The 16,117-nt window shown below is 38.3% G+C and overlaps 1 protein-coding gene across 1 annotated transcript in view; it reads left to right on the top strand.

Moving 5' to 3' along the window:
* Sp4 (Sp4 transcription factor) overlaps positions 1-9,549 on the top strand; it is a 71,031-nt gene extending 61,482 nt beyond the window's left edge. The window contains 1 exon segment of the mRNA XM_038337657.1: positions 6,154-9,549. Within this exon segment, the coding sequence (XP_038193585.1) occupies positions 6,154-6,401 (248 nt within the window). The 3' untranslated portion in view covers positions 6,402-9,549.
* Positions 9,550-16,117: the final 6,568 nt, after the last annotated feature.

Here is a 16,117-nt window from a genome sequence, read left to right on the forward strand (position 1 = left end):
GAATTGCCATTTGATTTGAAGCCTTGCTTTGTGATTGCAATTGTTTGAATTGATGGGTTTGTAAAGTCTTCTGTGTCACACATCCAAACTCATACAGCTACACAAAACATAAATGCTACAGAATCAAATATTAATAACTGACGGTACACCCCACCTTTTAGAGACAGGGTCTCATGTATCCCAGACTGACTTGATCTTCTGATTTTCCTAATCCACCTGCCTCCACCTTCTGAGGGCTTAGAGTATAGCCATGCACCATCACATCCTCTTTATGCCATTCTTGGCGTTAAACCAGGGGCTTGTGCTTGCTAAGCATGCACCATCTAAGGCACATCTCTAGCCTCTTTCTTCCCTTTCCTCCCCCTCCCTTCCTTCCTCTCTCTCCCCTCTCCTTTTTAATATGATCTAGATTGTAATCATCTGCTCTCTTAGTAACTCAGAATCAGATGATACAAATGTTTTGAATACGTATTCTATATAAATTAATTAAAGCATATTAAGGGATATGGGGAGATGCCTTATCATGAAGAGTCTGTGCTCCTCTCACAGAGGACCCTAGTTTGGCTCTCAGCATCAGTGTAGAGACCTTTAAGTCCAGCTTCAGGGAGCCCAGCGTCCCCATCATCTGGCTGCCCGGGGTTTTGGCACTCGTGTGTATGTTCTCCTCCACAGATAGAGCTGCTTTCATATACTATTTTAAAAATCTTTTTTAAAACGTTAGGAAGTATTTTTAAAAATCAACAAAACATATTAGGGCCTGAGATTGGGGCTTGGTGGTAGAATGCTGGCATGGTGTGCAAGAAGTGCAGGTCCAGTGCTGCAGTGAGACCAGGCGAAACCTGTTTGGCACCAAAACTCCTAAGCCCTGTGTTGATGTGCTTATAAAGAGGACTTCGAAAGAGTTGAAAATAGCCATGCCAGTGCTTGTTAATTTTGTTGAAAACAGTATCAAACAAAAATATCTTTTGAAATAAGTATTGATTAAAAGTTGAATATGTTTCAGTTGAAAAAGCCTTGATCATTTATGGCTTTTTGTTCAATATTTAGCCACCACTCACAATAGAAACACATTGATTGACTGTGAGTAGGTAAAAAAAAATAATTAAAAAATTATTTCTAATCCCCTTTGAATGTAGTAAGGATCAATTTGTTTTGCTAAAATAATGTAAAGTCTGTAATGATCCATGCACAGTATTTAAAAATCGATAGTACATAAACTTGTGAAGGAGGCTCTTCCTCACCTCTCATCCTGGTCACAAGAGAAAATTACTGCACTGTGTTGTTTTGGTTTTTTTTTTTTTCTCCCTGTGATGGCTACCACAGATGCTGTGATAGCGTCTCTTTAGATACACTGAAATATTTTGCCTGACTTTATGACAGTCAGGTTAATTTTATGAATAATGGCTGGCCTGGTGGCTCGTTCCTTGAACAGCAGTACTCAGGAGGCAGGGGAAGGTGCATCTCTGTGAGATAGGCCAGCCTGACCAACCAGCATACAGAGGGACAGCCTGCCTCAAAAGAAAACAACAAAACTTTATGGCTGGACCTTAATTTTGTTGTTGGTTCGACATCCAGGGTTCTGTGCAGAAGTGACTGTTCTAGAACACATCCCCTTACTGATTATCTCTGTTTTGGTGTTCAGATGCAGTGTGGTCATTGTTTTGTTTGTGACTCTCCTCTGGTTTTTTGCTGCAGATTTAAGCCCCTCCCCCTTCACTTCTAATCTAATGGTGTTTCAGGGGAAGGCAGTCAGTTATGATCATGCTGCCATCTTAAACAATAAAGAATTACATTTACCTTTCCTGCTAATTGGAAAATATTATAGGAATAGAGCCAAGTGTTTATTGTACATAATAATAATATAGATGTACATTGAGCATAACTTCATGTAATAGTATAGCTCATTTCAGTGAACATTTTACTATAGGTATGGTGCCCATTTTTTTAGAATATTTCATTGGCCAGTTACATTGTGCCAAGAAGTAGTCAATCCAGGGATGATTTCTGATTAGCAAAATTACAGGGAGGTTTCATCTTCGACCACATCTTTTATTTTTCACCAGCTAAGAGAAACCCAGAGATGCACCTGAAGTGCTATTACAGTAGACTTCCCAATGTGTTGTGCAGAGTTTCACAATCTGTACGACTTTTAGTCTTTACCCTGTATAAAGGTGTTTGTAATTAGAGGCGTAAGTGGAAAGGAAAGTTGATAATTGAAATGCCTGTGGTTTCATATACAAAAGAAAAGGGATTAATTGATGAAATAAATAGATCAGAAACTCTATAGGTACATTAAAATTTTTTTCCCAGAAAGTAGCTGCTTGCTGCTTCAGTTAGTTTGGAGAATGTTCAGAACTATTTCCTGTGACTTGGCCAGCAGCCAAAATGAATCAGTCTTTTGGTACCAGGGCTAACATTTTATAACTGGGTAGTTTGCTTGTTTTCTTATTTAAATGATGGGATTAACAAAATAGACAATTGAGGCGTGAACTCAAACTTAAATAAGTACCCAGTGCAGGTAAGTTTCACATTGTTCTGCCTGCTTTGTCTCCCCATCCTATGGGTTATTGTTTATAGGTGCAAGCAACAAAAAAAAAATAAGAGAAATTCCATGTATATAGCCAGAGAAGTCAGAAAAGGGGCCAGTGGGCTCCCAAATCAGGCCCATCAACATTCCATTGCAGTTGTGGCAACATAGGTACCAAAAGGTTTTTACACACTCGCATCTCTAGCAAGAGGATCCACAAAATGGGGCTACGTTTATCATGCTATGTGAGTGGAATCACCATTCTTTTTCTCTCAATATTTTTGCTCAAACTGTGGCCCCAGATAGATGCTATAAGAGGCCATAAAACTTGGCTTTCTAGTTGATGAAATAAAAAAAGATACATTTGTGCCTTGAAAAATATGGAAATATTGAGGGGAAAAAGATAAAAGCTGGTCACTAATTCTGTGTGTACAACAAAAGAAATGCTGGCTCATTCCTAAGCTGTGCATGCACAGGGTCAACATAGAATGACACAAAACCTGATAAACCACCACCTAATTCTTACATGTGCACATTCTCCCTATCCTTCTGTGGTGTGTGTGTGTGTGTGTGTGTGTGTGTGTGTGTGTGTGTGTGAGAGAGAGAGAGAGAGAGAGAGAGAGAGAGAGAGAGAGAGAGAACTAAATCCACATATATGTATATCCGTGCACACACATGTGAAAACCAGAGGGAGGCGTCAGTCTCCATCTTAGTACCCTGAGATAGCCTCTCTTACGGAACCAGCAGTTTATGGTTTAGGCTAGTCTGTGGTTAGGCTACTTAGTTAACCAGCAAACTCCCAGGATTCACCTGTCTCCATTCCACAGTGCTGGGCTTATAGCTTGCATAGCCATTACGCCCCCTCCTTTTTTGTACTTAGAGTTTAAACTCAGGTCCTCATGGTTGTCTAGCAAGTGCCTTTGCCCACTGAGACATCTCCCTAGCCCTTTAACAATGCCTTCAAAGAGGAGTTAATATTGAAACTTGGAAATTCGAAAAAAGAAGTGTGAAACTGAATCTGAATGGACATAAGTGGAGGTATTTTCTTCTCATACAAAAACATTTTATAGAAGATTTTAAAGAACTCATAATCTCCACAGCATAAGATCTCAATTGTCCAGAGTACAACAGGATGCTAAAATAATCCAGATTTAAGAATTTCTCAGACTTTAAAGCAGCCATTAAAACCATGGTCCATGGACTGACTAGAAGCAAACACAATTAAAAGAAATGGAAAAGCAGACACTTGCCATTAGAGAAATTAAAACTATGGGGCATAACCCAATGGAAAAGTACAATATTCAAAGTAAGAAATGACTAAATGTTCAGTAGCCAAATGGGAACTGTAACAAGAGAGCAGTGCAGCTGAAGATAGAGCAATAGAAATTAGAGTCTGAAAGGCAAGGGATAAAGATAAGACAGCAAGAGAGTGAGCTGGACCTCAGAGATGCGTGGGGCAGAAATAAAGGATCTAAAGTTCATATAACTGGAAAGAAGGGAAAAGGTTGATACAGGGGGAAAAAAACAGCATACAGTGGCCAAGAACTGATGAGAACAATACAAACTTAGCAGCTCAAAAGAACTCAGTTGTCCTTTAGTGTCCTTAGGCCACAGGGTCATGGTTGAGCATGGCGCTGCTCTCAGGGAAAGAAGTTGCCTTGAAGCCTATCCACACTCAGCCAGCTCAGCCTTAGAGTTAGATCAGGTCCCTGCTTCCTGCCGTTGATTACCTGGCCAGTGTTTGCTCTTGAATGGTGTGTGCTTTTCTTCTCGCGTGTGTTCTGGAACACCTCAAAACTCTGGTTGGTTCCTGTCACACTTCTACTCTCTCCAATGCTAGATGCAGAGAGATCTCTTTGAACAGCTGCTGCAATTAGATTGGGCCACCTAGACAGTTGAGAATAATTTCCCTGTACCAAATTCCATAACCTATGTAGTCACAGCTGTTAAACCCCATTACTTTGTAACGTATGTGTAACTTCTGGGGATTGGGACATGCACATCCTCATAAGGCCATGTTGTCTGTGACAGTAGCCAGTATCAACAGATTTGATAAGTAGATGCTTTAATCAGAAAAGGTGATCATAAATTCTGAAAGCTCAGGTAGATTTGGAATAATTAAAATGATTTTGTCTATAAAATTGTATCATCTGTAGTTAACATAAACATTCTTTACTTCCTTGAAGTACAGTCCACTGATGGTGTTTGCTGAAGGTTAGGAAATAAGAAATTATTACCCAGTATAACAGAAAACACTTCTCTGGAAAAGGACCTTGAGAAAAGAAGGGAATCATTTCCCTAGTGTACATTTCCTTGTAGAATATAATTTGAATATTTGAGATTTTAGCCCACCCTTTGTGACTTGAAGTTAATTTGGTAACCAAATGGATGTGTAGAAAGGCTGGGGGAGTCCCCATTAAGCATGTCACCATTGTTTCCCTCTTGCCAACTGTCATGGAATGCTGCGGGCTAGAGTATCTGGACTGCTCACTAGAGTCATAGATGTGTACATGGTGGCTGATGGTTTGAGAGAGGAGTTAGAAGTCAGACATGTTCAGTCTTTCTGTAGTCAGTGTCATGCACAGATAGTCTAAAAATACTGTTGGAAAGTGACTGAGTTTATGAACATTGCAATTAAATAAGTGTTTTTTAGACAGCCACCATGCAGCTTTATCTCCAGCTGTGTACTTAGAAAAGGCTCCCACGTCTCAGGCCATCACCCTGTGGTCTGAGAATCAGACTTGGCTGCTGTGAAGAAATGGCAGTCTGTAGTTGCCCTGTGGTGGAACATAAAAAGCCCATGTGTAGGTGCTGTGCTCTTCAGGCAAGCTAGTTTCTGAGCCTCAACTTACTCATCTATAAAATCAAAATCTAAAACTAGATCATAACAGTTTCTCTAGCTTGAACATTGTAGTAAGGAGGAGCAGGTGGTTGTGGTGCACACCTTTAATTCCAGCACTCAGGAAGCAGTGGCAGGCAGATCTCTGTAAGTTCGAGACCAGCCTGAACTACAACACTAATTCTAGACAGACTCCAAAGCTACAGAGAAAACCCTGTCTTGAAAAACTTAAAAAAAAAAAAAAAAAAAAAAAACTCAGGTTTAAAGATGAGACCCAGCTATCAACAGCACACATGGCCTTTTCCTTCGTACTGTGCTTTTTGGTAGCGACATCAAGAGCTCTTTTATCAAAAACCTTTTTTATTTTGTAGATGGAGAAATTAAGGCTCAAAGTGATTCTTTACTTGTTCCAACTTTTACCCTCCTAGTTCATGGCAAAACAGGACTTTAAGTTAACCTCAGGTCTTTGATTCTCAGCCACTTGGTTTTCCTCTACATCGTTTGCTTGATAGGTTTTTTGTTTGCTTGTTTGTTTTGTTATTGTTTTAAATAGAAAGGGATAAGAGATAACATAGTGGTAGAGAGCTTGCCTACAAGTCTGAATAAGGATTGGCTCCTTATCATCCTAAAAAAAAGAAGAAAATGTTGTGTCCCTACTCGAACTAGGCATATCTCTATATATCATAACTTATAAAAGTGAAATATTCTTGGAAGAGAAATTACTAGAAATTAAAATTTCATTTAATTAAAATATGTGTATAATTTCATTTACTTCTTATGTTTACAGGTGAAAAGAGATTTGAATGTCCAGAATGTTCTAAAAGGTTTATGCGGAGTGATCACCTTTCCAAACATGTGAAAACTCACCAGAATAAGAAAGGAGGTGGGACAGCCCTTGCCATTGTTACCTCGGGAGAGCTGGACTCGTCTGTCACAGAGGTGCTCGGCTCTCCACGGATTGTCACAGTTGCAGCCATTTCTCAAGATTCCAATCCAGCGACTCCCAGTGTTTCAGCAAACATGGAAGAATTCTGAAAAGCTCTTTATAGCAGAGACCTCTAGTGCTGCACTTAAGTTTACACACCTTTGAAATCTGGAAATGGGCTGGTCAAGTGGAAATCAGAGTGGGAAATCGCATCTGCACCTTGGAATCTTTACGTATTCCAGGAATTTTTGATTCAACGCAGAAAGTGTTGAATTTTTAAGAATAGAAACAGAAAACCAATATACTGGAAACAGAAAAGTATTTCTTCCATGTTATAAGTTGCTGTAGTCTTTGGAAATACATCACATAACCTTTAAACAGACCCTCCCTCTAACGTCCCAGTTGCTGATGTGTCTAAAGAGACACCTTTGCAGGCTGGACCTTAATCTGTTTGGAAGGACCTTGTTCAAAGTCTAGTCAGTAATAATTTACACACACTTCATTTACTCTCTAGCACAGAAAACAGATTGTGATATGACAATAGGGATAATACTGTATTTCTTTAGCTTGATTTTTGGGAAAAAATCCACTTAAAATAGTTTTGGCCGTCTTTTCTAACTATCAAAAGTTCTTCAAAAGTTGAATTAGGTTACGTTCCAAAATACCAACCTGAGATCTATCTCAGGTTTTTATCACCACTACATTATAGTAGTGTGTATGCAGACAATCAGTGAAGCCCAATTATTTTCTCCGTTTTGGAGACACAAGAGGACCTTAGAGCGAAATCTTAGATTAAATTTTAGATTGAAAATTTAGGAAAATTCTGGGGGAAAATTTATTAGAACAGAAATCATGATAGCTTCAAAAAGGTGAGAGGAAGCAGTTTAACAAGTTTTGAAGTTAGGGTTGACTGTGTGCCTAACCCTGTGTTCAGTAGCAAAATTTCATTTTAAATGCTCATATTGGAAATGCTCGCATAGATTACAAATCTATGTAATTTCATATTCTGTAAATATGAGTTATGCTGACAATGTGTAGGATTCTTTATGCTTTGACTTAGTAGCCAAAGAAAGAATTATCATACTTTTTTCAAGTCAGCAGAAATTTATTTTTAACTACATTAATAATTTTGTTTTCCTTTGCTAAAAATTGGCAAATCCAATTCTGTTTCTAGTACTGTGTTAGGCTTATAAGAATTTATATCACAGTGATGTCTTTATGTTGTATCAATAACAAAGTTTTCCCTAAAGGTCTAGACAGCTTAGCAAATATATAATAAAAATGATATTATGAAGCAAAAAATATTTTTGAAAACCAGAATACTTTTCAGTCAAATAGTGACTGAAAATATATTTCACTTTTTTGTGCAAGGGTCTTAGAGAACAGTGTCTTATTAGGAAAGATGGCCAAACATTTCATATGAAAAACAATTGGATTATTCTACTAGATTAAACATTAGTAAGATACTTAATGTTTTTAGAGCGTACTTACACAGAATCATAACTATTGAAACTGACCATTTGGAAACTAAAATTTTTACCTAATTCGTTTGTTATTGGTTTGAAAATAGGTATATGTTTTCTTGTGCATTCTTTATTATTTCAGGAAAAATACTGCTCATGAGAACTCTCTTCCGGAATCATGATGTTTGTTGTCTTTTTGATGAAGGAGAAATACTGTAATGATCACTGTTTACACTATGTACACTTCAGGCCAGCCCTTTATAGCGTTATATAAAACTGAAGGCCTTTTGTGCTTTCGGTTTGTATAAAAAAGCTTTGAGATTAAAGGAAAAAATTTTTACACTGTGGTTATAAATTTCAAGTTTCTTAAAGCTTTTGTAGACTTGTAACAAAGTCTTTAAATTTCAGTTGAATTTTGTAAGTTGTTTTGTATATTTTATTTAATGTACTCTTAAGAACTGATGCATCTGGCTTCAAAACATCAGGATCAGTTTGTTGTTTTGTTTGGTACAGAGGAGCATTTGGTAGTGTTAATTTTAATTTTATTATATAGGAGCTGAAACATCAAATATATATTTTATCTATCACGCTACACAATCAGTGCTATAAATTTTTTTATGCAAAGAGACTTTCTTAAAGTTTTAATCATGTTTTCTCCAAGCTATACTTTTGTTGTTAGCACCAAGTATGAGCATTCTGCATCACTATTCCCCGAGCCAGTTTCGTGCAACTCATACGCTCATCCGAAGTGCAAGTTGTCCTCACCAACAGTGAGACCTATTATAGATGAACCAGACGAATCTGGACATCCTTACGGTATATAAAACAATCAGTCATCACTGAAATTAGAAATATTTGGACAGTCTGTTCTGCATACCATTCTGAGTCCACCTTTCTGTCGTACCGCAGTCGTACATCTCAGTGTCCTTTGACTCCGTGGGGTAGAGCTGTGGTCGGGCACAGACAAGAGTGGAGTCTTATTAACGGCATTTCACTGCTCATTCTCTTGCCACCGGTCTGAAGCTTTTCTTTGTAAAACTCTCAGTGCAGAGCTCTGTATTTATCATGGTAGAACTCCAGTGTTAGACTAGTTTTCTCTTACAGTACACTTTCTTTGCTTAAGTTTGTGTATGTGTTGCTGATTACATTAGAACTTGATGTTAAGTCATTATTTATCACACTCATGAGAGCAGTAATAAAAGTGTGTAATCTAGGAGAAAAAGTTAATTTGTCAAACTTAGATAAGCATGATGTTTAGGTCCTATTTTTCAATTTTATAACTGTTTTATTGCAACAATATTTGTATTTGAGTCTCCATTTTAATGCCTTGTGGTGTTTTTTTTATGCATGTCACTAAGTTGTCATCCCACATAAATTGATGTGCAGCATAGGGTATTAAATCTACATAATGATTTTAAAACAGAAACAGTTGATGGTAAAATGTAAATGTTTTGCAAAAATTCCTTATAAAAAGTTTCGTAGTAACATTTCACTTGTAAATTTTTTGTAAAAAAGAAAATGGTTAAAAAAAAGATGAATACAAAAAAGAACCTGTTTTCCCATATCCTAGAATTTAGACAATTATTCTGCCAGCAAAGCCTCTGGGGCTGTAATTGACATTTTTACAGTGCTGATTTGTATAAAATTTGTTTTTTGTGGATTTGGAAATAAAATCATGTACAAGTTGTTGCCTGCAGTAACAATTGCAAGTAACCTTTTAAAGTCCCCTTGGGTTGAACATGCTTCATTTAATTATGTATATCATAGAGCAGCAATAAAGTGTTTAAACTATCAACCTTCTCATCACAGTGAACACTGAAAATTTAAATGCCCCTCACTAGAAAATGTATTGGCAACCCTTCTTAATCCTGGTTTTCAGATCTGATCAATACTCAATATACCACCAAAGAACTTCAGCTTAGATTGCATGTTAACTTGTGGCCATTGCTGTAGACATTTATGGAAATTAAATTTTGATTTAGAGACACTTCATTTAAATAATTTTAAGCAATAAATTTTAGGAAATAGTAGGACGGTCTAAAAATTGAAAAACAAAATTAGAATAATATTTAAGCCCATAGCAGCATGTAGAAGAAGTGTAGGCCACCTAGATGTGGGAAGGTCTGTAAAGGAGAACAGAACTGCTCTTCCTTCTAGCATAGACTTGCATGTTTCACAAAAACCTTATGAATACACTTGAGTATGACTTTAGTGGACACATTTCCAAGTCTCTATATACAGCAGATAAGCTGGGGAGAGAACTGCTGAATGTTAGGCACCAAGGGAAGTGAGCTGCCCACAGGGCTCCAATAGTGTTTAAACATGGAATAGGTAGGGTAGTGTATGTGTGTATACATAGCTTGGACAGCACAGCCTAAGGGCATGACTATGCTAATCATACATGCATAGCATATGTTCTTAACAGTGATCAAACCAAGGGGCAGTTAAATGTATACTCCCCCACCAAGTAACAACTTGGTCAAAAGTAAAGATACCCATCTTGACCAGGCTTGTTCAACTATGCCTGTCCTTTTTCCCTCTGGTTCTTAGCCCAAAGTTTAACATCAGTTCCCAAAGATACACTTGGAATTCTTTGGCTTGTTTGCTTGTTCCTCTTTTTATCCCTCCCCAAACTAGTGTATGTTTCAATTTCCTGAAAGATTAACGTGCACTCATCAGGATGGCACTGCCTGAAAAGATGAAACTCAAAACCCGAGACTTTCACTTTGAAGACAGTAATGGTCTGGTTTCTGAACTAGGAATTTCAACCGCATGAACAAGATTGGGATCAGTCACAGTCAGGCTGCTGACATGAAACTGGTGTGGAGCAGAAGCCATGCTTTGAGCAATAATGTGACACCTATAGTCCACAGCGCTGCTGTTAAAGATGACCTTGAAGTCAGCAAGCTTGTGTTTCATATAGCTTACCTAAAAGGTTAGGTACTAATTAAAGGGTACAATGACTTCAGATGCCAGTAAGAGATATGGAATTCTTTGATTTTTTTTCAGGGATTGTTTTTCTTGCTATAGTGTACATAATAGGCTCCATCAGTTTATAATTGTGTTGTAAGAATTTAAAGGCATTTTCTAAGATTTTTCTGGTTGGCATGGCCTTGGGTTCTGCTTCTCTTAGTAGCAGGTGGTGGTGAAATCCTTTATTTTTGGATACCTGAGCACGATCTCAAAAGGAAATAGTAGAAGGAATCCAGGAAAGGAGAGATGGAAAGGGCCGGAGGAAAGTACAAAGGGATGTTACTAATGGAGTCATCTCTCCATGGTGATGGCCCTTGGAAAAGAAGCCAGAGTTCGGGCTGGGCTGGATTAGTGGTTGCTGATCCAAGTGTTCAGTTACTCCTCCTGCATCTTGCCCTTCTTTGCACAGTCTTGATTGATGCTGTCAGTGAGCCCACCAAGCTCCTGGTAAGCAGCAGCATTTGCGGTCAGTAACCTAGAAGAAGGTACTTCATTCACGTTACTGTCCCAAAATAGCATAAACTGGATGGCTTGTGAACAGTAGAAACAGGCCAAAGGTTCATTGTCTGTTGTGAGCCAGCCCTGGTTCATGTGTTGCCTTGACAACCCTCACACAGTAGAAGGGATGAGGTGGCTCTCCGAGGGCCTTTTTTCTTGAGGCACTAACACCATTTCAGGAGTTCACCATTTTTAAGATCTTACCACCTCCCAGAGGCCACTGTGTTGGGATCTAGGGAGACAAGCCATCAGACCCAGCAGGGGGCACTGAGCAGCCAGATGCTTGGAATAGGAGCACCATGGTGCAAAGCTGACTCAAAATTGCACAAAAAGGAAGGAAACTTCAGCGAGAATTACCCATTTCAACTCCATTTTTATCAAGCTGAGCTACTTTGCGAGACAACAGTCTCTGGAGTGACATGTCACACTGGGAACAAGACTGAAGTTACTGAAGCACATTGAGATGGTGCCTCCTGGGAGGAGCCAAAGCAGGGCAAGTGAGGATGCCCAGGTTTCAAGACAGCTGAGAAAGCTCATCCACAGATAGATTCCACACCGCCGAGGGACAGGAGACAGGAAGAGATGAGCCTGCACAGATGCCTCGAGCAACGATTGATTATTCTTTGCACCCTACCTTCCTAGGTAGTTGGCCTGGTTTAAATTGTGTTATTTATTATCTTGCTATGAAATTCAGTCTAATAAATATTTTATTTATAGTAGTATTTTTGTGATGTGGAAGCTATAATAAAGTTATATTTTCTGCTGATAAAATTGTTTCTAGTTTATATAACTATGCCGGAATTAAATATATGAATAATTCATAGCACAATGTAAAAGGCATCATGATTCATAAGTATTTGATCACCTAACAGGTTTGAAAACTACTACTGAGGAAATACCATAAAAGAAAACAAGCTAACAAAAAAGGCATATACCAAATTCAATAATAGTGTAGCTGGTTACACCCTTAATTAACACAATCACTATATGTCTTTACAGCTTTCTTTACACTGGTTTGTGCTTTGTGGAAAGATGCATTGTAAGAATGAAATTTATGAGCTTTTGGATTACTTTCTGATTTCATGGACAGAAAAATATCATTATTGGAAAGTCAAGTCGCAATTTGGTGGTCCTCTACTCGTTTATTTAAAGAACCTGAAGTATTTTTGTCGTTGGCTGTTCTCGTTTATTTGCCTCAGTTTCTTACAGTGTGGTTTGTATTAGAAGTCTGTGTAAATTAGTCCACAGATTCTGCAAATCACTGGAAGTGCTTTCTCCTACAACCCATTTGTAAACAAGACATATTCAAGAAAAAGTGGAAGAAATAAGCAAACCTGGCAGATTTCTTGGAGTAATCATTTTACAGAGACAGGCATTTTTCTGTATTTTTTATAAAGAGAATTATCTTGCTGATAAAAGCAAATTTTAAATATTAATTAAACTGACGAATCTGTGATCTTGGCAATTCTTGAAAATATTAATATGAGTTAAGACTCCCCCTGAAAATAAATCCAAATAAAATTCTTATTTTCTGCTTATATATTTTATTCTAATGGAATTTTGATTAGATTTGTGAATTAAATATTTATGTCTTTTAGGAAAATAGAAAATGTCTTTCACTCCGGCATTCAGGATAATCTCAGAGTGTGATTTTCCTTTATTAATTTTCCTCAGTTAAGCTGGAATATTGCCATAGCCCTGAAGTCCATGCAGCTCGTTCCAGTGTCCATGCTGTGATCTTGAATTTATGTAGCAAGGCAGAACAATAGATTTCCTCTGTATTTAGATGTCAAACCCATTTACCCTATTCTGAGATTATAAAGACAGTTATGGGTTCTCTTTTTCCATATCTGTGTTCTGAATATTGGGGTCACTCCAAAATTAAAGTTAGAACTTAATCTTTAAGGAGCTCATGTGTCAAAAGTGGGAATTTTACAAGTGTCTGTCCCAGAGGTACCCTTGTGAAAGGCCCCATAGAGCTAGCTGGATATTTTTGCCATGTGAGTGCACACAGAGAAAATAGCATCTGTGGGCCATCATCTTGTGCTTTCCAGCACCAAGAACCTCAGGATTGCTGATGTTGATAAGCTACCTGATTTATCGTATTTTTATTACAGCAATGCAAACAGAGACCAGGGTGACAAGCAAGAATTTAATGAGGCACAAAGCACAATGTCCATTTGGTAAAGGAGTTGTGCATAGTGACAGAAGCAGGCTCCCAGAGCAACTGCTCTTCCTCTCTCCCATCCTTGCTGGATCCTGGGTTAAAGTGGAGTTGGGGACTTGAAGTGTCTATTACTTCTTGGTGTGTGCAGTTTTCTCAATATTTTAATAACTAGTATATGATCCCAGATAACTTTATGCTCAATCTATACCCTTGTTTTCAATATTTGAATGGAAAAACCCAGTCCACCAAGCATCCATTCAACTGCTAAACTAACTTTGTGATGAAGCCCATGCTTTTACATAGCTTTGTGCTTAAACATGAAAATCAAGAAAAGAGGCAGAAGTCATTTTACTTCAAAATCCTTAGGGCTAACTCAAAACTCCCCATAAAATTGATACCAATTGATCTGATTGTCATATTTTGAACAATTTTTAAAAGTATATCAGAAAAATAGTTAATAAATGCAACAGTAACAGATAAACAAGATAGATTTCTTCCAAAATTTTCTTTGCTATTTATTGAGTGTAGGACACAATTTTATGTGCCCACTGAGAAGCCTTGTTGTTGATGTTACATTATTGCCTAAAGGTTTTTATTTATACCTCTGAAAAAGCTTGGTAGATATTTACACATTTCTATATGCCTTGCTCTCATACATGAAGAAAACATGAAAGTTCTCCTTCATACCAGGGCTGAAATTTCCATTCATGTTTTTGTCTGGGTGTTAGACTTTTGTTTTCTTTGCCTTGTTTTTGAGATGAAGGTCTCCATGTAGTCCAGACTGGTCTTGTACTTGTTATATAGCCTAAGAAGACCCTGAACTCCCAAGCATTTTGTTTTAATGTCTGTCCCAAATGCTAGGACTTTAGACATATAGCACTAGGGCAGATTCAAATGTTAAATTTTCTTTCCTCTCTCCCTGCCCACTTCCCTCTCACTGCTTATTAAGATTTTCATGTAGCCCAGACTGACCTCAAACTTGATATGTATCAAAGAACTTCTAGAACTTCTGATCCTCCAAATGCTGGGATGCCCCTATGTCTACTCTTGAGTGGTAGTTTTAAAGTTGCCATATTTGTTCTTTTATACTCCAGGGTTCAGTAGATGGAGACTGATTGCCCTCTGCTGAGTGTAGATGACACTTAATGACTTGCTTCTAAAACATGGAATACAGTCTACAGACCAGACACTTGGAGACTAAATCATAAGAAATCACTGAGGCCTCCCTCTTAGCTGTTCTCTTGGATTTGTCTTTCCAGGGAGTCCTGATCCCATCATATAAACAACACTATGAGAGGCCCTGGTAGCAAGGCAATGGTATCTCTGCACAGTAGCCTCCCAAGTGAGCCCAGAATGATTGTCCAAGCTAGTCCACTGTTAGGGTGACTGCAGCCTCAACCTGTGAGACCCTGTCCAGAAATGCCTAACAGAATGTATCATGAATTCTTGATCAATGCAATATGATTTGTTGGCTATTGTTCAAAGCACCTATGTTTGGGGTGGAGAGTGATTTACTAGACCACAATAGATAACGAATATCCCATGAGTCCTCAATTTTCAGCCAGTTTCATCATCTGGGTCATTCAGAGCATTGACACTTACACACTGTTCACAGGATGCTCCACCAGGGTCTCTGAGATTTCCTCTCACTGACCATATCCAAGCAAGCCCTACTGAAGATGTATAGAGGATGAGAAGAATGACAATAGACTCACCTCCTGCATGACCACAAATATAAGATACCAATTTGAAAGATACTAAAATGGGGGGAGGGGAAAATGTACTCTGCAGGACCCATGAACTACATTTTAAGTTGTGTTTATTTCCTTTCAACTGCCACCAACTGGTGCAGGACAATTGTCTATATTCTGTCAATTATGTTTTAAATAAATGCTGATTGGCCAGTAGCCAGGCAGGAAGTATAGGTGGGACAACCAGACAGGAAGTAGAGGCAGGTCAATGAGAACAGGAGATTTCTAGGAAGAGGGAAGCTCCCTCTCCAGTCCTGTCCCAACAACAGAAGAAGGAAGATGTGATTGTCCTGATGAAAAAGGTACCGAGCCTTGTGGCTAACATAGATAAGAACAATGGGTTAATATAAGTTATAAGAGTTAATAAGAAGCCTAAGCTAATGGGCCAATCAGTTTATCATTAATATAGACCTCTGTGTGATTTCTTTGGGGCTAAATGGCTGTGGGACCTGGTGGGAGGACAGAAACCAGGCAGGATAGAAACCCAGACAACAACCAACCTCCTTTCTTCTGTTAAAACAGGCATCTTAGGGGATCGAGAGATGGCTCATCTGTTAAGAGCACTTACTGATCTTCTAGAGGACCCAGGTTCAATTCCCAGCACATGGTAGCTTTCAGCCATCTGTAATTTCAGTTCTAGGGGACCTGACACCTTCACAAAGATAGACATGCAGGCAAAACACCAATGCACATAAATAAAAATAAATTATTGAAAAAAAAGACTGTTATTTTGTCTATTTTAGGACAAACCTGTTTACAGAGGTGACTCTGTTGACATCCTCTGTGTCCCATAGTGACAGTATGTCTTAACTGCCCATGTTTCTTAACCATAGCAACTCTGAGTAGGCAGTGGGGATGCCTGTGGTCTTTGTGTGAGCGAGATTGCTTTTGGTAGTTGCTGACGGATCCTATGCTGGTGAAATTTCATGCATCAATAAGAGCGTATTTATCCTTGGAAAGTTGAAAATATTCTA

The sequence above is a fragment of the Arvicola amphibius genome, chromosome 7 (genome assembly GCF_903992535.2).
Source record: "Arvicola amphibius chromosome 7, mArvAmp1.2, whole genome shotgun sequence".
NCBI classification, from domain to species: Eukaryota; Metazoa; Chordata; class Mammalia; order Rodentia; family Cricetidae; genus Arvicola; species Arvicola amphibius.